Raw genomic sequence first — 26,675 nt, 5'->3', positions numbered from 1 at the left:
AACAGAATTTCAGTTCTGTTTTGACTCTAATTCGTGATTGTATGTTTGGGCTTTCTTTTCTCACAACCCTAAACATATATAAGGCTTATTTTAGGGGCCGTCACATAAGAGAATACAAGGAGAACATAGGCAAAAGGTGACCGAAGCCTTATTCTCTTTGAAAGGAAGCTACTGCGTATTTGCGCCTTAGGGTTTTGTAACCAAGCACTTCTTGATCTTCATCGTTGATGAAATGAAGAACTTTGCAGCCAACATTCTTCTTCCTCAAGTTGGTAAGTGAGCCACGTACTGGGATTCGTGCAAATCAGTTAGTCACGTACTAGGATCCGTGCATCAAAAGGGTGGCGTTCATATATTGAAGAGTTCAGAGGTTCTGAAGCGATAGAAGGTTTCTGTTGTAAGTTCATTTACAGGGATTGTAGAGTCTAGGGACAAAGGTTTTGTACTAAATCTGAAACTTCTCTTTACTAAAGTGAATTGCTTTTCAGGAAGGTTTCCCCCCAGGTTTTTTACTGTGAAACTAGTTTGTTTCATTGGTTTTCCTGGGTTATCATATCTTGTCTTATTTATTTTTCTGCTGCATGATATTAACATGATATTGATGTTTGTTTGTTTTAACAAGTTTTATTCATAATAAATCTTATTAACAACTTGAATTTAAAACTTGTTAATTCTATCAACTGGGGTCTAAATTTCCCAACATTGGGGATAAGATGGAGTTAAGTACCTATTAGTAATTCCTAATTCCGAGCAATACCACCGAAATTCCTTCCTATCGAATTGTAAACCATTATCTGATATGAGAACTTTCGGCACACTAAACCGTGTCACAATATTCTTCCATACAAATCTCTTGACATTCGTATCTTGGATATTTGTGAAGGGCTCAGCTTCTACTCACTTAGTAGAATAATCTGTTCCCGCCAAAAGCCACCTCCTATTACCCATGGCCTTAGGAAAAGGTTCCACTATATCTAGCACCCACTATGCAAAAGGCCATGGGCTGGATATGGGGTTGAGAAGTCCCTCGGGTTCATGGATGCTAGGAGTAAATATTTGGCATTGATCACACTTTTTAGAGAATTCCAGTGCTTGCTTGTGCATGCTTGGCCACCAATACCCCTGAGTGAGGGCTCGGTGTGCCAACGACCTACCTCTCGTGTGACTTCCACATATCCCTTCGTGCAACTATTCCAAAAGTACTTCAGCTACCTACGCACAGTAGATCGGGTCCTGAATATGACCTCTTATATAACTTCCCATCTTAGGAGACCCAGTACTGCGGAGACCTACATTTGATCTAGTTGGATTCTTTCTTATCCTCGGGCAAAATCCCATTTCGAAGATAGGCCACAATGGGATCCATCCAGCTTGTGGACGGATGTATGCTCAGGACTAAACCAATGTCAGAAGGAGTTAAACTGGAAAAAGGTAAAAGTTCAACTAACACAACCATTGGAAGGGGATCAGCCACTGAAGAATCTAGAGTAGCTAGGGAGTCGGCATGACTATTGCTACCCCTGGAGATATGTGAGATCTCTACCTTCTTAAACTAATACTTTAGTATCCCGACGTCCTTCAAGTAGCTTATCATTCTCTGGTCCTTAGCTTCGAACTCGCCCATGATTTGACTAACAACCAGCTATGAATCATAATGCAATTGTACTCTGTCTGCCCCCACTTGTCTAGACATTTTGAACCTCGCAAGGAGAGCTTCATACTCTACCTCATTGTTGGACGTAGGAAAACCCCATCTGAATGATTTTTCCACTCTAATTCCTTCCGAAGAGATAAGTATAATTTCTATTAGGGATATATTTTATGTAATTGGCAAATCATTTGACAAAATGCACTTTACTTGTAATTAGGTAGATCTAGGATGAGTTTAGTACTTCTAGAAACAAGGGTTCAAGTCAAGTATTAAAGCCATGAAGATTGGACCAAGAAACAAGTAAAGAAAATTTGTTCATTAATGCTCGATAGCAATCTTGACAGAAAGGATTTCTATCGAGATTTAAAGTCGAAGCTCGACAAAAGCTCGACACAAGCTGTTTCTGTCAAGACTTACGAAATCAGAATTTCTAGATCTGATTTTTGGCCCATGCTTGTATATTTGTATAGGGTTTCTTTTCTCACAACCCTAGACATATGTAAGGCTTATTTTAAAAAGGTCGTCGTGCATGCAGAAAGTACCCTAGTTCATTATTCTCTCTGAAGAAGCTACTGCATCTTTACACCAAGGGTTTGGTGACCAAGGAGCTTCCTAATCCTCATTGTTGATGAACTGAAGAACTTTGCAGCTAACAACCTCTTCAAGTTGCTAGAGTTAGTCACGTATTGGGATCCGTGCACATTGGTTAATCACGTACTGGGATTCGTGCATCAAGGGAAAGATTGCCATTACAATACAAGTCCAATTGGGTATTGGGGTAAGGGTTCAACTGTAGGTTGGTATTTCAAGATAGGCCAAAGGGTTTGGTAAGATTCCTTATACTTGTAACCGCTTGTGATTGATAATAGTGGATTCTTAGGAGTGATGACCTTAAAATCACCCGGTGGGGTTTTGCCTCGGTGGTTTTTCCCATTCGTAAACAAATCACCTGTGTCAAATTTATTTTCTGCTGCATTTAGATAATTTGGTGATTTATTTGTGCTACCACTCTATTGCATGAAATTTGATCTAATTAATTAACTTAGGAATTAATAATTAATTGCAAGGGGTCAATTCTTTAACCCAACAATTTCGACCCCTGCTCCTCAGCAGTTTGACGCTCCATCCACATACACCTACCATATGTCTTCCCGGAGTTCCATTGTTCTTCTTCCCTCTGTTTGCAAAACTTCGGGTAGCCTGGGTGTGAATTCTGTAACAAAGTCTGCTAAGACTTACCCTTTGATAGAGGTTCGGGGCCTATACTGAATATCAAAAGCTCCCAAAGAGCCCCCCCACTTGGCTATCCTTCTCGTGAAATCTAACCTTCTAAGTAACGTTTGCAAGGGATGCTTGGTTAGCACAACTACCATATAAGCTTGAAAATAATGGGGCAATCTCTATACAGCATGAATTGTTGCTAGCGCAGCTTTTTCCAATGGGAGATATCGTGTTTCTGCTTCCACAAGAGTCTTGCTGACATAAAAGATTGGCTTTTGAACTCCTTGATCCAACCTTAACAGGAAAGTACTCACCGCATGATCAGTCACAGCCAAATACATATACAGTGTTTCTCCAGGAACTAGCCTTGACAAAATGGGTGCCTGAGACAGGTACAACTTTAGCTCATCAAATGCCTGCTGGCACTCATTCGTCCATTGAAAGCCTTTTCATTTCTTCAGTAATTGGAAAAAGGGTCGACATCAATCCGCGAACCGCAAAATGAACCGATTAAGAGCTGCAGTCATCCTAGTAAGGTGCTGGACCTCTTTAGGGCTCTGATGAGACTTTAGACTTTGCAGAGCTACAATTTGATATGGATTAACTTCTATACCACGGTGGGTCACCAGGTAGCCCCAAAACTTTCCCGAGCTAACCCCAAAGGCACATTTTGAGGCATTCAACTTCAAACGGTGCTTCCGTAATGTCTTAATGGTTTCGGTGAGATCAGTGAGGTGATCCCCCATGGCCTTACTCTTCACTACCATGTCATCAATGTATGCCTCCATATTCCTGCCCAACTAATCTTTGAACATTTTGGTTACCATTTTTTGATAGGTGGATCCCGCATTCTTCAACCCAAATGGCATGACCTTGTAATGAAAATTACTAGTAGGGGTAATGAAAGAAGTTTTTCCTGGTCCTCAAGGGCCAGAGCTATCTGGTGGTATCCTTGGAAAGTATCAAGAAAACTCATCCTGGGATTCCTATACGTCACATCAACAAGTTGGTCTATCTTAGGCACTGGAAAAGGATCTTTAGGACATGTCTTTTTTAGATCCGTGAAGTCTACCCACACTCTCCACTTCCCATTCTTTTTCTTCATTACCACTGAATTAGCTAGCCATTTGGGATAATAAACCTCCCTAATTGCCCCAGCTTCTTTAAGTTTGTCCACTTCTTCCCTCACCGCCTTAGTATGTATATCCGAGGATCTACGAGGCTTTTGTTTCTTTGGTGGACACCGAGGGTCGACTTTAAATCGATGACAAATAAAGTCTGGATCCACCTCAGGTGCTTCATATGGACTCCATGCAAACACATCTAAATTGTTTACTAAAAACAAGATTAACTTTATTTTTTCCAAAATAAAAAGGTTAGCTCCTACCTGGAAATATTTATCCCCAAGGCTAATATGTATTTTCTCCAGTTGGTCACAGGTATCCTCGGGTAGGGACTGTAACTGCTATAAGGGATTTGTTAACTCAAACTCGGTCTCTTGCTTATGCCCCACAGCAGCTATCTGGCATTTCTGAGCCATGCATTGGTCTCCCATATTTCAACAACGCGCTGCTCAATTGGGAATTTCACCTTCTGATGCAATGATGAGGGTACTGCACCCATGGAATGGATCTAGGGATGTCCAAGGATTGCGGTATAAAGGGAGTATGAATGCACCACTATAAAGTGGACCATCTCCTTTCTTCCCTCCACCTTCATCGGAAGGGTCAGCTGCCCCACTAGCATAACAATGCTCCCATCAAAGGCCAACAAGGGACTATCATAGTTCGTCAGGTTCTCACGAGTAAGTCCCAATCCCTCGTATAGGTCTGGATACATTATCTTTGCCTCACTTCCCTGATCTATCATGACTTTTTTGACATCGAAGCCCCCAATCCGTAGTGTAACTACTAGGGTAGCCTCATGGGGCTAAATAGTATCCCTGAGGTCTTTCCCCATGAAATCAATGCTTTCGTCCTCCTAACGACTATTTCTATGCATGAGTCCTTCCAATTCTGTGACAGAAGCCGAATTCATAGCCAACACCCTAGGTGGTGTTTTCATAGTCTCCACCCGTTTCCTAGTTGCATGTATTACCCCTATGAGCCCCCGAGATGGTGTCGAAGTTCCTACGGTGGTTCCCCCCTTTAGGTCATGTAGGTGTGTGTCTTCCCGTACTAGGAATTTTGCCAAATAACCTGCCTTCTCGAGCTAACATAAGTGGTCCCTCAAGGTTCAACAATCCTCGATTGTATGCCAACAGTCTTGATGGTACGAATAGTAAAGGCTTTGATTCCTTTTGGTAACATCCCCATTCATCTTGTTCGGCCAATGAAAGTATGACTCATTCTTAATCTTTTCCACAATTCAGTAAACAAGCCCTTTATACAATGAGCTAACCATTTCTGACCTTTGCTCTTGAGCCTAGGGGAAAAAATCCCTCTAAGGTCAAGGGGCCTGATCTGCCTTTACCTCTTTCTTTTCTACTACAAGTACTTTTGCTTTAGTCTTATCTTGCAACTAATCATCTTCTAATCTCTTATACTCATCTACCCATTCCATCAACTTGTTCATACCTGTGACTGGCTTTAAGGCCAGTGAAGCCCTCAAGTCAAAATCAATGGAAAGGTCCATCTTGAAGGTACTTGTAGCAATTCTCCCATTTTCTCCCCTAATCTCATTGTACAATTCCCAGTAACGATCTGAATAAGCTCTAAGGGTCTCGCCTTCCTTCATTGCAAATGAGAGGAGTGAGGCGAATGGCTTTGGGGTCCTACTATATGTCACAAATCTAGCCCTAAATGACCTACCAAGCTCGTTATATCCTCGAATAGCCCCTTTTTCTAATCCATCAAACCATCTCATAGCTACTGGCGCTAAACTAAAGGAAAAATTTTACACATCAAGGCCTCGTTTTTAGAGTATATGGCCATGCTTTGATTGTAATGACTGACATGCTTCGCGGGATCTGTCTTACCATCATAAATTGTGAAAGTTGGCCTAGTAAACCTCTTTGGTAGGTTTGTTTTCTCTATCTCTTCCGAGAATGGGGATTGAGATATTTGATGCAGAGCCTTACTTATGGCATCCTCACTAGAAACATGCAATGTCGTATGGACTTGAGAATGAGGGACTGGTCCTTTAAGCCTATCCCCATCTTGCTCCTCCCTTCTGCTTTTGCGAGAAGGTGGAGAAACTATTCTCTCCCTAGGGGGAGTCTTCTCTCGTTCCCCATAATAATAGGGTGATCTCCTATCCCTCTTCTTATTCATATCACCCACTCCTCGCTCATCCCCTCGGGAGTGACTGGGTTCTGGAATTGGTCTTCTCTGATGATGTAGCTCCTTGTCTTTACGGCGAAGCAACTCTTTATCCTTCTCAGCATTCCTTTGCAACAAAGCCACTTGCTCCCTCAACCTTTCCACCTCCACATCCCTATTTGCGTAGAACGGGCTCTCTGTATTGGTAGCTAGCCCTTCTCCTTGTGGAGGTGGGCTAGGCTGTTGCTGAGTCTCCTTATGAACTTCAGACCTCACATGTCGATCCACATAGACAGATTCTTCCGAAATACTAAGGTGCTCTAGATGAGTGGCATTGCTCCGTGATCGGTTGGCCTTGGTTTTAGACAATCCAACTCTAGAGTCATTTTCTTGGTAGAGTGATTCCCACAGATGGCGCCAATTGTAGGGACACAAAAACTATCCCCTGAGGAAAGCTCCTCAGAATACTGCTACAATAATTCACATAATCTAAATATAAATAAACAAAAATGGATAAACACTCCACAGTAGGAAACACAAGCAATTGATTTCTTTGGCCACAAGTGTTACAATTACAATTACAAATGCTACAATAGGAAACTCTCTTGTTCCCATGGTATTACTCTTAGTTTTTCTCTCTCTCTCTCTTTCTATTTCTCTTCATAGATAGATTTTTCTACCTGTCTTTTTTCTCTCTCTCTTTCTTTTCTTTTTTTGGATCCCCTTACCATTTGCCTCCTCCCTTTTTTTTATAGCTTCAATTCTTGTTCTTATCACCACAGCTATCTTGCACCGATCCAGAGTCTCAGGGACATCCAAAGTCTCATGGATATTTTTCCTACTTTATCAATTTCCTCCCTACCTTATCTTGGAATTCTGATTGTTGGGGGTTGCGTGTACTGTTCAGGCTGTCTTATGGGCATTCAATGTGGCAGAGGTTAGGTAAGAATCCCCTCATTAATGCAGAGGTAAAAATCTTCACTCTTCTTGTGCATTCTAGAAGTTTCCCGTGATTACTAGTGTCCTCTAGAGGTGATATTGATTATCCGTGTGCCATGCCTCTGGTAAGTTAGTGCTTTCCCTTTTCCGCGGAAACTGATTTACCGTGGTACTCATCTTTGCCCGCAATACTTGGGATGATCCAACTTTCACTTCTTTCATGGTTTACAACCTTTGGAACATTCCTTTCAATACACAGGCCAAGCCCAAGTCGTTCCCCGTGGCCCAACTACTTTTTGGGTTTTTGGCTTAAGTGGAGACTGTCCTACTCCCCACAAGTTTCTGCATGGGTCTTTTTTTTTTTTTTTTTTTTTTGATAAATTGTGGGAATGTTCAAATAGGATACTATTTTTTATTTTTTAAGAAAGTTTTTCTTTTTTGATGGATACCGTGGGTTTTTTTTTTTTTTTTTTTTTTTTTTTTATTAATATAGAATGTAGGGTAGTGGGAAGGTTTATTATTATTTTTTTTTAAATGTTGGGTAGGTTTTTTGTTTTTAATTTTTATCGATTTAGAGTTTTAACATTTCTTACATTTTAGGAACAAGGATAAGTTAATTAAATTAAGGGTATTTTTAGAATTCAAAAATGCAATAACTAACTTTCTGAATCCTTTTAATATATAGAGATTACTCTTACATTAGTTGGTGGAGTCACGCTAGGGCTGAGGGGCCATAACCTCCAAAATTTTTCAAAAATCTCAAATATATACAGTAAAGGATCAAGATCTTAGAAAGTCCTTCATAAAACAAATAGAAAAAAGTATTCTTCTAATGTTTTTAGGAAACTCTATCGCGTGATGTTCTTTTAATAATACAGTTACAAACTATTTTACAACATTCTTAAAACTTATTGACATGGCAATTTCTTATAATGTCTTATCTAGGTTCATTATTGACATCAATTTTTTACCCCAATAATTACTCATCACATCAGCAGTTTGTAAAAAAAAATTATAAAATAGTATCTGGTTTTAGCATTTTCCATAAAATAAATGGTTAGATTGTTGATTGTACTGTGTCATTAATTCACTAGCAATCTTAAAATAATGATTTCACATCATTTATTAATTGACAAATCATATTTTGAGTTTTATTTATTTATTTTAATATTCAAAAGCTTAGAAAACCAAGAGATCCAATACCTTAAAATCAGAATCTCATTCCTTTATATTACGTTGTAGAGTAATATTCATATGCTAAATATTTATTAAATATTCACATGATAAATATGCATAATATTTCTTACAACGTATTTTCTCACATGATATTTATAATTATTTTCAAATGTTTGTTTGTACATATATTTCTTTTTGTAAATAATAGCACATGTTATTCATACGTAAAGATTTTATTCACATTGTCGGACCGTGTGCCTTACCGATCCATCCAACGACCAATTGGTAAAGGATGAGGGGGCACAAATCTTTTATAGCATTCGATCGCAGACCAAGCCCATTAGTATTGGAGCGAATTGTGAAATCCCTCACAATCCCTCCCTCACAATGCGGCTCCAATGACTCGAACCTATGACCTTAGCTTTGATACCACTTGTCGGACTGTGTGCCTTACCGATCCATCCAACGACTAATTGGTGAAGGATGAGGGGGCACAAATCTTTTATAGCATTCGATTGCAAACCAAGCCCATTGGTATTAGAGCGAATTGTGAAATCCCTCACACACATGTTATGCATATGTATTGTTGTACAAAAGTTTCTTAAGAAAATGCCAAGTATTTAAGTTATATTTCAAAATGTGAATCGTTGAGATTAAATTAAAATAAGGTACTATCATTTGGATAGACAGTGTGGGAGCTTACCTTTCCTACCAAGCTTCTAAGTTCAAGAATATGTGGTTCGAGACATATAATACCTTAATTAGCTCTTAGGAATGACTTTTAGTTAATTAGATAATTAAAATGAATTAGACAATAAATGACCACTCACATTTAGAATAAACCAACAGTTGGTGGTGACTCCATAAAATTAAATAAGGGGTAATTGCAGTAACCTCACCTGTGGTTTGGCCCAAAATCACTTTATCTACCCATAGTTTAAAAGATCTCACTTTACCCACCTAAGGTAAGCCAAAAAAAATCACAATGTAGAAGTGCTCCTCCTCAATACCCAAACCCAATGTAGCCATGCTTCTCCACAAATCAAAACCCAAACCCATACAGCCAACTTGTCCTCCTCAAAACCCAGACCAAAATAGTTGTGCTCCTCCACAATCAAAACTCAAACCCATACAGCCACCCCATGCTCCTCCACTATCACCAACGAAGCCATCGTGACCCAAAGCTATCATCGATCTAACCTAGAGTGTGAGATATGAGAGAGACATATATGGATAGAACAGGGAGGTAGAAAGAGAAAGAAGAAGAGGAGAGAGAAAGAGCATGAGAAATAAATTAATCTATAGGAAAGGAAGTAAGTTAATGGGTGTGGTGAGTAAATTTTTCCTTTTATGTTATTTTCTTATAAGTATGTGGCATTTTGTGATTTATTGGAGTTCTTGAGCCAAGTTTCTAAATTTTACAAAACCTTCCCTTTTTTATCTTGTTTTCTCTTGGTTTTGTATGTGTTTTTTTGTTTTGGAGGAGAGAGATATAAAAGGTGAGCAAAAATACCTATTTACCCTTGTTTTTAACAGAGATGGGTTACGGGAGACAAACAGAGCTTACCTTAAATGGATAAAGTGACATTTTTTAAACCACGGGTAGGTAAAGTGATTTCGGGCCAAACCACAGGTGAGTTTACTGTAATTACCCTATTAAATAAATAAAGAGACTTACTCACACATACATCACTCTAGTAATACATACACACATCATGACATGTCACCAAGCAAACAAGAAAAGAAACAAGTGTTGCTTTTAAACAAAAATAAGCAACCTTTTAATGTGGGGGAGATTGTGGGTTCTTCCTTACCTCAAAATGGGAATCCTTTTGCATCCAGAGTGTTGCAAATATATTTTTTCTTAGTTTTCTTTCATTTATTCATATTGTTATTTCCTTTCATTTTACCATTAGAGCATTCACATCAGTAAATGAAAATAGCATAATTGCCAAAGCTTTCCCAATCAAACCAAAAAATCACCCATGTTAGTTTATGCATTCATTGTGGAAAATGTATTTTTGCTATAGTACTTTTGCAAATATACCCGTTACAGTATCAGTATATCTAACAGCTACTAGCTTTCCCGATTGTCAGCGTCATTTATATGTAGCCTCTGTAATCTGTATCATGCACTCATTTTCAGCCTAACTTAGAAAAGTCCTTTTATTTTTATAAACCTATTATTATGTTAGGTTTCCTAGACAATAAGAACACCATATAATGATTTTTTTTTTTTTTTTGAGAGAGCATATAATGAAATTTTTTTTCGAGGTTTTTATATATTAATGCTACAATCTCAAAATTGTATGTCGAAATAAATTGATATTGAAATATTCTGTTTTAATTGACAAATCACAATGGGCACCAAGAAAAAGTATTCATAACTTTGTTTATAATAATGTAAGAATGATAATTTAAAAGCTATTTTAATTTATAATAGGATGTACTAGGTTTTTTTCTTAATCTTTTTTTTAAGAATCAATAGGGCGCAGTTCTTCTTCTTTTCCTTTTCTTTTTTCAAAAGAACCAATAGGTTGCACTGTTGATTAAAAAAAAAAAAAAAACACTTTGCCTTAACAAAATTTCAGATTTTTAGTAGAGAAACTTTTGAAATTTTGGGGCAAGAGGTTAGGTGACTCAATGCTAAGATAAAGGAAGATTTCTCTGTTTGGATTGAAGAGACTCTTTGTTTTCTTGAACAAGCTCTTCTCCATAATGTTAATGTTGGTTTGAGTTCTTAATAAAGTTTGGCAGTTTCCCATCAAAAAGAAAAAAAAAAAGGAAAAAAAAGGAAGACTTATTCCATTTGTGCTTGAAAGTCGTAACCTAAAGCATCTGAAGCAGCTTATAACATTTATCGATTGTGACATTTTTAAATCTCTTAACCTTAGAATTTTTAAAATTTTTAATGGATTTTCTTTTCACAAATCTCGTAGAGAATTTGTGGCAACAATATAGTAAATTGTAAAAACATCTAATTTTAATTGTTATGCTTTTTATTTTTTTATTTTTTTATTTATTTTTTATTTTTTTATGTTAGCCTTTATTATAACTAGCTTATAACCTCATTTATATGCATGGATATACTTAAAAGATATGTATTAAGATGCATAATATACTTCTTATATACATAATTTAAATATTAATAGGCATTTTTATATTTTTTTAACTCTTTAAAAAGTCCTATAAGAATATTATTGAGTAGAAAATGTAAATTGTCCATTTTAATTTTTTTATATTTATAATTGGACAATAAGCAATTGATCAAAACAAGGAGACAAGCACACAATTATATTAAGCATATCATTAATTAACCTTTCAATGAATATATATATATATATATATTCATTGATTTAGGCAAAAATGTGTAAGTTTCAGGCTAGCATCCAGGTTGCATCATACAATCAAAACAATGACCACAAAATGACCATTAACTTTTGGATCCTTGCATCATCATAATTCCAACCACATTTTTTATTTGAGTGGTATAACAATAAGAAATTGGAGTTGGTTGGGTAAATTCTATACTTATAAAAAGATGAATAGTTCAGCTTAACTGATGCTGTAGCAATGGGCTGGTCAGAGAAGAATTATGCACAATTGTACCCCAAAACTAGTCTTTTGGCCCCTACTCAATTCAATAAGACTATTTGATCCAATGAACCTCCAAGGTAACTGACTGTATGTGGTAGATAGATTATTGAGAATTGACTGCTCAGGGTATCATATGATTTCCTTACCATCTCTCTATTACTCTGACTATTACTCTGACTTGCAGCTTTAATCTTTCTCTCTTTCATCAATCTAAAGATTATATTAAATCAGATCTATGAAAAAATTATAAGTCAATTAAACTCTTAATTTTATTCCTGATAATTTCCACTAACAAACTGTACTTGTCTCTTGCCCTTTTATATTAAACCCAAACCCCGATTTCCCCAGATTAGAGGCGGAAGTGGCAGAGTTCAGCTGCTATTCTGCGTGATGAACTTAGCAAAATCATCACTTTGGCATAATTCCAATACATGTAGCCTCTAGAACAATGCTTATTCCTACTGCTTTGGTAAGATAAGAGAAGACAGACGGGAAAAGTTAAATCCCTTCATTGACACTAATGATGGAAAATTGGATTTTAATTGTAGAATATAATTGGACTTTCTCTAAATTGCCTATTAATATATATATATATATATATATATATATTTGAAATTTATCAATTCTTTTTTATTTGGATTGAATTTAGCCCAAACCTTTTTTTTTTTTCCTTAATGTTTATTTTCTTTTTCATACGTTTCACTTTCTAGATCATCTTTATCTTCTTTTTCTTTGTTATTTTCTACCTCTTTGTCTGACCCAATATAGCTATCTCTAGTTCTGAGAGAGAGAACTAAGGCCGGCGAAGAGAGTCGCTTGAAGGGTGAGGGCCAGCGGAAATCAACGTTCAACGTTCAAAGCCGCTTCGTTTGCCTCCACCACCACTGCCACTAGTCCTCCTCCCCATCGCCAACATGTGTCCCAGGCGGGTTTGATCAGCTTCTGTTTATTTTTTTTTTGTTCTGATTTCATTAGTTTAATGAGAAAGATTGCATTTTGAGTTTCAATTGTGTCCCCTTCTTGAGACGTTTGAGAGAGAGAAAGGATGAGGCCTGAGTTTGTAATTTGCAGCTATTGAGAAATGGTTGCCAAATTTTTTATTCCAATTTATTCATGGAATTTTTCAAGGAGAAAAAAAAAATGGCGTGGAGAGTGAACTGTGCTTGCTTGTTTTAACTCTAGCAATTTTGTTTGCATTTTGGATAGACTGTTGGAGCTTATATTTCATATTTGTTGGTTTGCTTTTCAAAATGGAGAGGAAAATGGCTTTAGAGAACCTGTTGAAGATGTTCGAAAGCGGTTACTGAACTCTTTCTTGTCCCCTTATTAGCCTTTCCCTTTCTACTTTCTAGTCTAATTTTTGATATCCTATGAAAAAATAAAAAAAGAACCCTTCAGATTTCCCTGAAGAAAGCTTTTTTCCTTCTTTGTCTGAAACTTTCAAGCATCGGATGAGAGTCTACAAAATCTAAAGCCCACCTGTTTGTTTCTCCATTATTCAACTCCCCTATTTCCACAATGCACTCTCCGCTAACAGTGGCAATTTGGGACTTGTTTTTCAATATTCGTTCCAATGAAATCGAAGACTACTTTTTAGAAGAGTTCAAGGTTTTAACCTCGATGATCATTTATTCTCAAAGTAAAGAAAAGTTGATTCTCGATGATGTTGTCTAAGAGTGGTTGAACAAGGTCCAAGATGCTATTTATTGTACAGAGGATTTCGTGGATAAGATCCGCAGTGAAGCTTTGAATGACAGGTTGGATGCTACATCTCCGACCAAGAAAAGTACGTTGCACAAGATCCATTTTAGGCCTATGTGGATGAGGAACCTCCCATTTTGGCCCAAGCAGACACTGGAAGTCAAAAAGGGGATCCGAAGAGAGGCAAAGAAGATCGTTGACGAGTTCAAATCCCTTGAGATGGAAGGACGTGCACTCCATTTGCAGTTTGATGTATATTATCGGGAACTCAGTTATTCCGAACACCAACGCAATTTGTGCAACGGCTTGTATCAAGGGGATTTGCAGAATGACATAGATCGGTATAAAAGTAAAAGTTCAATAAGTGTATAAAACACCTTGAACGTTTAGACCCCAATTTACAAATTACCAATTCAAGCTTAATATCAAACAATTAATGTGTGGAAAATGATCATAAGCTTAATACAAAATTGATAAACAATCTAAACCAAATAAAATCACATACACAGTAGAAATTAAATGGAAAAAATTAAGGAAAGAGAGATGCAAACACAAGGACAACACTCGATATGTTATCGAAGAGGAAACCGAAGCTCTCGGCGTAAAACCTCTCCACCGCCCTCCAAGCGGTAAACAATCCACTAAAGAATATAGTTAGGATACATGAACAACAGAAGACCCTCCAAGCCTAATCTACCCAATGTACCTAAGCCCTCCAAACTCCTACTCCAACGAGGTTACGCCGAACCTATTTCTTCTTTAACTTATCGGAATCCGCTACTTGACCATAGCATCAACCAATATGAAATTGGTCCCTTCTTAACTGCTTCTCGAACACCAAATGGTCTTCTCACAGATATGGGTATGGTGAGAAAAGGTTTTGGTAATGTACCTCTCAAGGATTTGACAACAGAGAGGAAGAGAGTAGAGGAATTTGAAGAGTTTCTATGTGAAGATTGTGGATGAATCAATCTTGTTTTTCTCTAGGGTTTCTCTCTCAAAATTCTCTCTGGAAACTCTCTAAATATCGTGGGTATAAGGGTATATATATAGTAGGGTGAGAAGGAATGTGAAAAGTCAGTTTTTCCCAAACAGGGTGTTCTGGCGACTTGGCCTCGCAACTGAGTTGAGTCACGAGTTCAAGCCGCGAGCTAACGGCCTGGCCAGCCTGGGAATTTTGTCCTGTAGTGCAACAGCTGGCGTGACTCTTCAGCTTCTAGCATGCTTGGTACGTGTGCAACTTCTGGCGGCTTGCAAGCCGCGAGCCACCCGCGAGATTCAGTCGCGAGTCCCTGCTTCTTTGCACAATCTTGAGCATTTCTTCACACTCTCTCACACACTACTCTTACATGATTCCCACCTAGATACAAGGTTACTAATTGCTAAAATACAAGCAAATTTGGCACGGAATAAAGCCAACAAGATAGTTGATAAAACTCAACCTTACGAGAAGGTTTTCCACGTTTTTTGTAGCTGACTCTGAAGTATTCCATAGGGATCGTGATGAAGAAGCAATTATTGAACTATTGCTGTCAGATGATGGAAGCGGTAAACGGTTGTCTGTGATTCCTATAGTGGCCGAGGGTGGCATGGGAAAGACCACTCTTGCTCGCCGTGTTTATGACAATCACAGGGTGAGTGAACATTTTGACCTCAAGGCCTGGGCTTGGTTTCCAGGAAAAGGTGACTTGTTACAGGCAACAAAAGCAATCGTTGAGTCGTTCACTTCACAGTCTTGTAATCTCGGGGAACTAACTTCACTCCAACATAGACTGTGTGAGATTCTCAAGAACAAGAAATTTCTAATTGTTTTAGATGATGTGTTGGTTGAGAATTATGACTCGTGGAGTCAGTTGCTAAATCCTTTTATAGATGCTGCTGCAAAGGGAAGTCGTATTATTGTAACTACACCCTATCAAGCGGATGAGTCAACCATGCGCACCAAGGGTTACAATTCTTTTCGTATCACTGCTTCTTATTTGAAGCCATTATCAGATGAAGAATGTTGGTCGATATTTGTAAAATATGCTTTTGGAGACGAACGCCTTAATTCAAATCCAGAACTAGAATATATTTGCAGACAATTTGTGCGCAAGTGTTCCGGCGTGCCTTTAGCTGTAAGAACACTAGGTGCCCTCTTGTTTAATAGGCTGGAAGCAAATAAGAAACTTGGCCAGCTAGTTGAGGGGTGGCGCACTAAACTAGACCAGTTTATAAGGGATTATCGTTCTCCCGACCTTTGGTATGTATTAAGACTGTGCTATGATAATCTTCCTCCACGGCTAAAGCGATGCTTTGCATATTGTTCAATTTTTCCCGAGGGTTATGAATTTGAGAAGGAGAAGTTAGTCCTCTTATGGATGGCTGAGGGTCTTCTGCCACAGATTGAAGGCAATCTCACACCAGAAGAGGTTGGTGATTATTACTTTCATGAATTATTTCACAGATCTTTTATTTGACGATCAAGTGGCAATGAATCACATTTTGTGATCCATAATCTTATGAACGTCCTGGCTATTGCTGTTTCTGGGGAATTTTGCTTCAAATTGGAGGATAATTCCTCTTCCCATATCTCCGAAAGGGCCCGGTACTTGTTACTCTCAGGTAAATACGATCCCTCAATGATATTTGAGGCCATTGATAAAGCCAAGTTTTTAAGGACCTTTTTGCCACTCGGTCATGAATCATGCCAATTAACTAGTAACAAACTGCGGGATCTGTTGCCCAAGCTGAAATTCTTGCGAGTGCTTTCTTTTCTCATTATGATATCACTGAGCTACATGATTCAATTGGTGATTTGGAACATTTACGGTACATGGATCTCTCTCACACTGCAATTAGGAGATTACCTGAATCAGTTTGTGCACTTCGCAAATTACAAACATTGATATTGTCACATTGTCGTACTCTTACTGAATTGCCTGAAAACATGTGGAAGCTTTTTGACTTACGCCATCTTGATATCAGTGGAACTGACTTAAATGAGATGCCAAAAGAAATGAGCAGATTTAAAAATCTTCAAACACTCTCTGACTTTGTTGTCGGCAAAGAAAGCGGCTCAACAATTAAAGAGTTGGGGGGGCTTCTGTATCTTCATGGAACGCTACGCATTTCAAAGTTGCAGAACATGGTCTCTCCGGAAGATACGTCTGAGGCCATATTGAAAGAGAAGGAACTATTTGATGAGCTAGTGCTGGAATGGGGTGATGACACTGCTGACCGAGAACATGATAGAGAGATGCTTACAATGCTGGAGCCTCATAGAAATTTGAAGAAGCTCAGCGTTAAATTTGACCAAGGTACAAGCTTTCGAGGTTGGTTGGGGTCCGGGGGAATAAAGAATTCCCCAACATGGTATTCCTATGTCTTAGCAATTGCAAGAAATGCTTATCCATGCCACCATTTTGGCGGCTGCCATCCCTTGAAGTGCTCATTATTGAAGGGATGGATAAAATGAAGAAGGTGGGTCCTCACTTCTGTGGGCCAAATATGCAATTTCGCTCTTTGAAGTCTTTAACATTTGATAGGATGTTGGAATGGGAAGAATGGATTTCACTTGAACGTCCTGGTGGAGAATTCCCTTGCCTGCAAGAGCTTTGCATACGGAGATGCCCCAAGCTGAAGGGGAACTTACCCAAGCAATTTCCTTCTATAAAAAAAGTTGAAATTTTTGACTCTCAAGAGCTTGTGAGTACACTTTTGACACTGGTATCGTCACTCAAATGGCGTTTACATTATCATGATAAGATTTTGTTCAGAAGTGACGATAAAGCTGTGTCATTCATCAAGGAAAGGACTGTCTTTACACATGAAGGTGCTGCAGAATCCTCAATGACCATAACTCAAGGTGTCACAAAATCCTCATTGCCCAACACCTGGTCCAACCAATATGGACGGCACGACCTCTCCTCTTCTGAAATCGTGGAAATTTCAGAAGAGACGGACTTGCCAATAAGGCCACATAGGCACAAACTTGAAGGAAGTTATGCTCTGGAGGACATACCTGAAGGAGTGAGGGACACCAATTTATATTATCACGGTAATATGTTGTTGAGAAGTGATGAAGAAGCTGCAGAATCCTCATTGCCCAGTCAGACTCCAAACACTGATGATGCTCATGTTCTGACCGACCAAGATGGACTTGAAGACCTCTCCTCTCTTGAAATCATGGAAGTTTCAGAAATATCACAACTGATGGAATTGCCAACGGGGCTACATGGCCTCAAAATTGAAGGATGTGATGCTCTGGAGGACATACCTGAAGGAATGATGGACAACAAGCCTTTTCTCCAACATTTGTATATCTTTGATTGTTATTCTCTCAAGTCCTTTCCTGAAAAAAATCCAAACATTGCCTTAAAGCTTCTTTATATCCAGAACTGCAAGAGATTAGATTTTCTCCCACCTTCATCAAAGACAAACCAGTATGCTCTTCTTGAACATTTGTGCATAGGGAGTAGCTGCGACCCTCTGAGATCCCTCCCATTGGGCTTCTTCCCAAAGCTTAGAAGTCTTTCTATTTGGGATTGTGCAAATCTGGAATCCTTTACAATGCCAGAGGGAATTCAGAAAGATCTCACATCTCTTGAGGCCTTGGAGATCAGAGATTGCCCGAAGCTAGTATCTTTTCCAAAAGGAGGATTGCCAACCCCCAACTTGACGTCCATTTGGTTCTCTAATTGCAAGAGTCTCAAGGAACTGCCTAATCAGTTTTACACCCTGATTTCTCTCCAGTCAATGTTTTTAAATAATTGCGCAGAACTTGTATCACTTTCAGAAGGGGATTTGCCTTCCAACCTATGTCTACTCTGTATCACTTTCTGTGATAAAATCATGCTCGGGATGGAGTGGGGCTTGCATAGGCTTGACCGTCTTAGTCAGTTGGAGATTGAAGGTGGATGTAAAAACGTGGAGTCATTTCCAGAGGAGAAGTTGCTTCCCAGCAATCTCAACTCTCTATGCATCCGCAGGCTTTCGAATCTCAAATATCTGGACTACAAGGGGCTTCAACACCTTACTGCTCTGAATTCACTTGAGATTAGCTGCTGTGATGAACTCCAGTCCTTGCCTGAAGAGTGTCTTCCATCTTCCCTATCTCTTCTCTGCATCGGAGTGCTCTTTGCTGAAATCAAACTTTTAAATAATAAAGGAAAAGAATGGTTCAAGTTGGCTCATATCTCTTGCGTAGAAATAGATGAGGAAGTAATAAAAGACTGGTCCGAGGTAGCTAATGTCTCTTGCAAGGAAACTGATGAGGATGTAAATCTCCTGGAAGAGCCCTAGTTTGAAGCAATGAAAATGAAATTTCAGCAAGGTACTTTTTCTACAAGTAGATGAATTAAAATTTGGCCTGCTTATTGTCAAGTCAATTTACTTTACATTGTGAAACAATTATCGCACTTTCTAATAATCTTTTATTTCAAACTTGCGCTTAAACTGGGGCTACTTTGAAGACTTCTTCGTATTGGATCACCAGTAATTGCTAATTTCCTACATGGGTTCTTCTGCAGTTATTCACATTGGGTCTCCTACTTCATGTTTTTGTTGTGTATTTTTCTGCCTCTGTTTCGTGATCAAAGAAAAGTGTCATGTGAATCTTTTTTCGGGCTTCCAACTCCAGCTCTCTGCAAAAGTTTGAGGAATTTCCCATTGCTCGAAGCATTATGTGGCTCAAAGGCGTCTTCTTATATGGGGGAGTTATAGCATTAGAAGAAGGCACTAAAATAAGTGGAGCAGATTTCTTCACCGAACTAGTTTGGTATATTATGGGGTATAAAGATGCGTGTTATTTAAGTTGGATGTTGTTAAAGTGTTTGTTTATGTTTTTAAGTGAAGTGTGTCATTATATGTTTCGAAGTCTTGGGATTGTAAGTTGACATTGATTTAAGAAACAGCTAGAAAGAAGTCTGAGTTGGGTGTAAACAAGATAAAACTTGATTTAAATTTGTGAGGGTTTGCTAGTGTGTTTAATAGGAGTTGGTCGAATGTTTGTAATTCATATTGTTGGTAATGGATTTTGATTGGCAATATTCATGGATGTAGGCGTATAGTTAGTTGAACCATGTTAAAATTTGTTGTCTTATTGATGCAAGGAGAAATTGACAATCATTTTCTCATAAAAATGCATTTGATATCGTTGTGTTTACTTGTATGAGTGGTCTAGATCTTGGTTACAATTGTATGGAAAAAAGTATTGTAGGTGATATATTCCTCTTATTTTAGCTCTATAAAATTGAATGCTTAGTTACTTATTTAGTTGCTCTTCTGCAAATAATTAGATCATCTGAATAAGGAACTTTTAAAGAGACGGTGAAAATTTCGAAAGTGTGTCTTACAAATGAGGAACAAATGATCTAGGGAAATTTGAATTCCTTAACTTGATGTTTAAGACTAAAATTCTATATTTGATTATAGTCCCTATAAAATTTATGCTTTGATCATTCAATTGCCAAACATTATAGGATTAAGTATAATTGTTTATTGGGTTTTTGTATATCTATTTGCATTACAACTTTCATATTTCCCATTAATTCCATTATTTCATTCATGATACCCATTTACCTAAATAACAACAACGAAGTATTTTCTGCAAATTGTAACGCATACACTCAAATCCCCTTTGGTAAATAGATAGTGACCTGTTTAGAAATTTGATATTCAGTTAAAAAAAAAAAAATTAAAAAAAAGATTTGTTGCATAAGGTTTCGAATGTATTTGAGTATTCTACACAAATGCCATAAATACTTGTACGCAGAGAAAGTTGGCCCCAAGGTAAATTTTTGAAAAGAAAACTAAATCTAAACCATAATAAAAATTGTAAGGGAATTGAAAAGGTGAAATACAAAGAGTAAGAAAACAAATTTAATATCCAAGGGAGATCCAAATTGTGCATTCAAAGGATAAATTAAAGTATATAATCTTATGTGGGTTCTAGGGCCAAAATGGCCATATACCACCTTTTTTGGAAATTTTTAGCAACAAAACACTGTTTTGGAAATAAATGGCAAAGTACCACTTTTTCCAGAACTCGAGTTTCAGAAACTCGAGTTCCTCATTAGTTCTGCCACCATGGCACTATTGAGTTGGATTTGTATGATTAAAAAAAATTATGAGGTACTCGAGCTTGGTAAACTCGAGTATACCAAGCTGGAGTACATTTTATAAATAAAATGCAAAAAAAAAAAAAAAAAATTACACAGTACACGAGTTTGGTAAACTCGAGTACAGTATAAATTTTTTTTTTTTTTTTTGTTTTGTTTTGTTTTTTTGTTTAGGGATAAACAACAAATAAACCTAAAGATAAAAATAAGCATTTTTTTATTTTTTTATTTATTTAAATAGAAGCATTGTAAAATATAGAGATTTTAATTTTGAAATATGAATTTAATTTTTACATTAACTAAAATTGTTCATTGTTTTCTCATAAAAATTGTTCACTATTTTCCGTATAAACAATTTCTACGATTTTGCATAAAATTATTTTCTGTTCAGCATTATTTATGAAATTGTTCACTCTCTTTTTTGCATAAATTATTTTATGTTCACTATTTAAAAAATTGTTCACTGTTTTCTCATAAAACACCAAGTGAAATCGTGTTTTCTAAATTTAAACGCCAAATCTGAATGCTTTTTCATGTTTGAATTTCACAATAATCGAATATATTTTTCTGCATTGATAAAATCTGTTTCTACATTAATAATGATTTCATATGTAGCAACAAAGAACAATGTCTGCATTGATAAAATCTGTCCAACCAAAGCACAAGAATCATATGTAGCAACAAAGAACAACAGGAAAAAAATGACACAATGATTTCATATAAACTTAGCCAAAACTAATGAACAGTTAATCTTTAGATTTGTAAAAGTTGAATGTACATAATTATCAGTTGTCTTATATATAGTTAGAAAATAATTCTAAAATTATGTAATAATAACTCATTTAGTTATAATTTCTCAAAAAAATATAAAAAGAAAATTCAGGATTAAAGCCATGCAATGCATGGAACTTTCACTAGTATCTTTGATAAATTTAAGCATTATAAAACATTTCATCCACACTTTTAAGGGTATCATTTGATTCATGTTGACGACCCGACCCGACTCGACTTGAATAATCTCTATATTTTACAAAGTACTCGAGCTTGGTGAGCTCGAGTACCTGAGAAAAAAAAAAAAAAAAACAGCATTTTATTATAAAATGGTACTCGAGCCTGGTATACTCGAGTATTGTGTTGCATGGTACTCGAGTTTACCATGCTCGAGTACCACATAATTTTTTTTAATGGCCCAATTTCCACCTCAGCAGTGCCACGGTGGCAAAACTCCTAGGAACTCGAGTTTAAGAAACTCGAGTTCCATAAAAAGTGGTACTTCCCTATATAGTTCCGAAACGGTGTTTTTTTACAAAATATTTCAAAATTTTGTGGTATTTGGCCGTTTTGGCCGAGTTCTAGTAAACTTTACTTATAAAATCTTTGATAGTTGAATAAAATATCCAAGGTTCAATTCTCACTTACACAAAAAATTAATTGGTGTCTTGGTTTGATGATAAGGAGCAAAAATCAAGAAACGGACGTCATATGTTAAAACTCTATAATAATAATGAAAAGTATATAATCTTATATACCTCTAGTGTGGTAGTGCCTTAAGAAAGCATTCATAGGGAACAATTCAAAAAACAACTTACTTTTGATAAACTATTAAGAGTACATTTTTTTTCTGATAAATAAAGATTATATTAAGAGAAAAGAGAGGGTGAGGGCCTAAATTCTGCGTAAGGAACCCAATTAGAAAGAGAAGAGATGACTATAGGCCTATCTCATTTACAAAAAGAAGTCCAACAAGCTAAATTATGAGCAAAGTCATTAATGGTCCTGGTTACAAAACAAAATTCCCAACTACAAAGGGATTTCAAAACTGACAATTCGTACCACTGTGAACCCTTGACGCGATAATTACTTCACAAGTATAAGTGCTTGTAGAGTGTGAGGAGTAAGGGTCAGAGTTCAAGTCTCCAAGAGGGAGCTTCATACACATACACACTTTTTTTTTTTTTTTGAAAAAGACGCATACATACTTAGATTAGGTTAGAATACAATTTCTATTTTGTGAAAAAAAAAAAAAAAAAAAAAAAAAACAAAAAAAAAACTACTGACAAATTTGTTCGGCCAAAATGGTTAATAGATTAACAAACAATATTAGCATAGCCTTATAATTCAGCATCTAAATGCATCACTCAAAAACATATATATATATATATATATATATATAAATTTTAAAATAATTAAATTATTCTTTCAAGAATTCAAAATGTAAAGTTGGGGAAAATTTTCGTTCATAAGTAATCTTTACTTTCTAAATTTAGTACATTATCAAAAGTATTATATAAATTGATGGGAAGATATTCTAAAAATAATATTATGCAAATATACATCTTAAAGGCAGGATTAGGAATTTACATAAACTTTTATTTTTTATATTTTTTTGGGAAAGATATAAAAACTCAAATGAAGCATATTTGGGCACATGCTCTCTCCCTCTCAAACAATAAAAAATAAATCATGTATTATGTTTTTTGTGAACAACTCAAGGCTTTATTATGAATCCTACTACCCGCCAACTAAATGCCTCTCTTAAGGCTGCTTGGTGTAGGCTCATCCTAAAATAGAGTTTGCCAATACATAATTGACTCATATTTAAGGTGAAAAAAAGTAGCCTGCACTTGGTTATAGGTCCAAGAACCAATTTTAATCCTTATATAGAGGTCCAATTTAACCATAAATGAGTCCAAAGTTAGGTTGCAGGCTTGAGAATGTGTTAGATGCTCAAACTCACCTGATCCAAGGATCAACCTTCACGTATATCACTAAGGCCACGTTCAACTAAGGATCTAACTAAGTTGAATCCTTCTAAATGCATACAAGAAAGAAATTGAATTTAAATTATGCATATGAGCTACACAAGTTACAAAGCAGGAGATGGATGCAATTATAGGGTTTGCAATATTTATTTCGAGGAAAGTAATACAAGACTATAAATGAAAAAGAAAGGAAACATATTTCTACTACAATCATTATTTATTTGTTTTTTATTAACCTGGATTGCAATTATAAATATTAAAAAACTTGGGTTTTTTTTTTTAATAATAATTTTATAGAAAAAATTCAAAATGAGAGGTGGTTATGCACAAGGTTTTTAGACCCGGACCATTCATTGAACCGTAAAAATGAGAGGTTCAAGGTTTTTGAGGTCGAACCGAGATCGAATCGGGATCGAACCATGATGACATCATAATTAATTTAAATATAAATAAATGTATAAAATTATTACAAATAGAATATTTTATTAAAATTGTACAAATAAATATAGAGATGTAGCACTTTCAAATTTAATATATTACTTTAAAGTTTATCTTAATATATTAAATTAAAAAGTTTAACGTTTAAAAAGTTTAACATTTAAAATTAAATATAAAAATAATTGCATTAAAGAAAATGTCCACTCATGCATTTAATTTACCCTTTCCCCAAAAAAACTCTCTTCCCCATGCGTCAGGATTCCCCATCCTCATAAAACCATCATACCCCTGCCCACTAGTACACTAACACTACGCTAGTCTTTTCTTTCTTTCCCTCACATGCTTTTTGATTTCTTTCTCTCTCGCCCCTCTCTCTTCCAGAACTGATCTGAGCAAACTCCTCTCCCTTTCTTCAAAATAGATCCGAACAAAATCTCCCACAAAACATCAATTTAGCGAACAAGATTTGCTACTTTCGGCTTCTAGTGAACAAGATGACCCTTTCGACGATGAAAGATTCAAAACTTCCGGCAAGTTTTCAGTGAATATTTTCAAACAAAAAGTCCGGGTCTGACCGGAAAACCCGTGCATGGTCTATAATGTCCATTTCGATTCCTTTTTTTTTTTTTTTTTTTAGGTTCAGAGTCAAAGGGAAGTAAGGAATCATGAGAAGCGGTCTGGTCACGGTTCTTAGAACCGTGATGTCTGACTACGGTTCACATGGGTCCTTGCTTTTTTCCCATAGAACGGTTCTTGAGGTTAAAAGAACCACAAAAATGAGCGGTTCGAGGTTTTCCCGGTCAGACCGTACGGTTCGGTCCAGGTTTCAAAACACGGTTGATACACATACACATACTTATGCCGGGTTTTCCGGTCGAACCATACTTATGCATGCAGCTGCTCACCCTGCATACACATACAACCAACGCACATAGCCCTAAGGAAATTAAAGAAACTTAAAAAGGAACTAACATAGGCTTTAAGACTTAACTTGATTGGTTGATTCTGTTGTCGTTTGGGCATAATTTCTCTACCAAACAGTTGAATAATATTGACCCTATATTATTTAAATATTATTTTTGAGTAATTTTGTTATTAATTTGTATTGCAAGGAAGATAAAGACAATATAATAATAATAATAATAATATGATTTTTATACTAATCCACTGTAATTCAATTAATCAGATCCATAAATTAATTGACCCAACCCCTTGTAACACGTTTAGGATAATTTTTTTTAGACCTAAACCCAATTAACCTGACCTTACCTAACTTAACTCGTTCGATAAATCTACTTAAGATAGGGAAATGGAGAGAAGGTTGTGAAAAAGTTTAGTTAAAAAGTGGGAATGGAGAAGAGAGCAACCTTTTTTTTTTCTTTTTGAGTAGAGAGCAATTTACTTCAAATAAATGAACCTCTTCTTTCTTTCCTTTTTAAAAATCTATTAACCTCTTAATCAAACTATATACATTACAGCTGTTAAAGTTGAAAAAGTGGACAATAGCAGCACATGTAAAGTGAAGAAGAAAATAACAGAAATAGGCAAAGGCATTACACATGCCAGTGAAAGAAGAAAGTAGAAATCAGTGACAGCTATCTAGCATTGACTGAAGGAAACAAGTGTCAAGCATTGATTGGTTGTATTGTTGAAAGTTTGTTAGTTAGTTATTTAGGCGGGAAACTTGGCCTCTATTCTCAATGTATATATAGTATAGGTGCTACTTATTTTGTAACTTTTTTTCAATATCAGAAGCTCTTGGTAATCAATAAGATTTTCTACTCTCTTCAAGAATTTCTCCTTTTACATGGTATCAGAGCATTTTCTCTCTGTTTCAGAGAATTTTCTTTCGTTTTCTTAGTTTCCAAACAAAGCTTGTTGCGTTTTCTTTCTCGTTCATGGCTTCTGATTCCACAAACAACACTCAATCCCAAACTACACATTCAGTGCCTTCTTCAAGTGCAGTAATGGCAAATGAATCTGTGAATAATCCTTTCTTTCTTCTAGCAAATGAGAATCTTGGCCTTATTCTCACATCACAGCCTCTAACTGGCCCTGAGAATTATATGAGTTGGGCAAGATCTGTGTTCTTGGTTTTGAGTGCTAGAAACAAGTTTGGATTCGTGAATGGATCAATTCCTGAGCTTGATCCCTCTTCTCCATTGTTCAATTCTTGAAGTAGGTGTAATACTACAGTGCTTTCATGGTTAAAAAATTCACTTAGCATGGATTTGAAAGCAAGTGTTATGTACATCAATACTGCGAAGGATTTATGGATTGACCTCAAGGACAGGCTTTCTCAAGGCAATACTCTAAGGCTTTTTGAGCTTCAAAAGGAGATCTCTCATCTTTCACAAGGATCACTCTCGATGAGTTCTTATTTCACAAAATTTAAGACCTTGTGGGATGAATTTGCCAATTATCAACCTTTCACAGTTTTTACTTATGCCTGTACTTGTGGATCTAAGTCTTCTCAACTAGATGCTTAGCACAAGGAGCATGTATTTCGTTTTTCGATGGGATTGAATGATAGTTATGGGAATATTGTTGGTTAGATTTTGTTACATGAGCCTTTGCCCTCTTAGCAAAGTGTGTTCTTTGATTTTGCAAGAAGAGAAAAGAAGGAGTATTGGTCATGGTTTCAATGTGATTCAATCTGGAGATGTTGTTGCTATGTATGTGAATAATAGCAAAGGTTTTCATGGTAATCAAGATCATAATCATGGTGGAAAAGGGGGTAATTCTAAGAAAGAAAGGCTTGTATGTACTTACTGTGGTCTCACTGGTCATATAGCAGATAAATGCTATAGGCTTCATGGTTGTCCTCCAG

The 26,675-nt window shown here is 36.6% G+C and overlaps 1 protein-coding gene and 1 long non-coding RNA gene across 2 annotated transcripts; both read left to right on the top strand.

Moving 5' to 3' along the window:
• The first annotated feature begins 13,362 nt into the window (after positions 1 to 13,362).
• LOC126722635 (putative disease resistance protein At3g14460) lies at positions 13,363 to 18,292 on the top strand. The gene is made up of 7 exons (XM_050425776.1): positions 13,363 to 13,452; positions 13,534 to 13,886; positions 15,041 to 15,956; positions 16,098 to 16,149; positions 16,275 to 16,899; positions 17,073 to 18,215; positions 18,280 to 18,292. Exons 1-7 carry the CDS (start codon positions 13,363 to 13,365, stop codon positions 18,290 to 18,292), a joined length of 3,192 nt encoding a protein of 1,063 aa, XP_050281733.1.
• Positions 18,293 to 18,343: 51 nt separating this feature from the next.
• On the top strand, positions 18,344 to 19,574 carry LOC126723776 (uncharacterized). The gene is made up of 2 exons (XR_007654463.1): positions 18,344 to 18,859; positions 18,999 to 19,574. It is a non-coding gene; the product is annotated as an uncharacterized LOC126723776 (long non-coding RNA).
• The last annotated feature ends 7,101 nt before the right edge of the window (positions 19,575 to 26,675 follow it).

Source organism: Quercus robur, chromosome 4 (genome assembly GCF_932294415.1).
Source record: "Quercus robur chromosome 4, dhQueRobu3.1, whole genome shotgun sequence".
In the NCBI taxonomy this organism is placed as follows: domain Eukaryota; kingdom Viridiplantae; phylum Streptophyta; class Magnoliopsida; order Fagales; family Fagaceae; genus Quercus; species Quercus robur.
The sequence above is the reverse complement of the archived record's forward strand: the minus strand, read 5'-3'. Positions and strand labels throughout refer to the sequence as shown.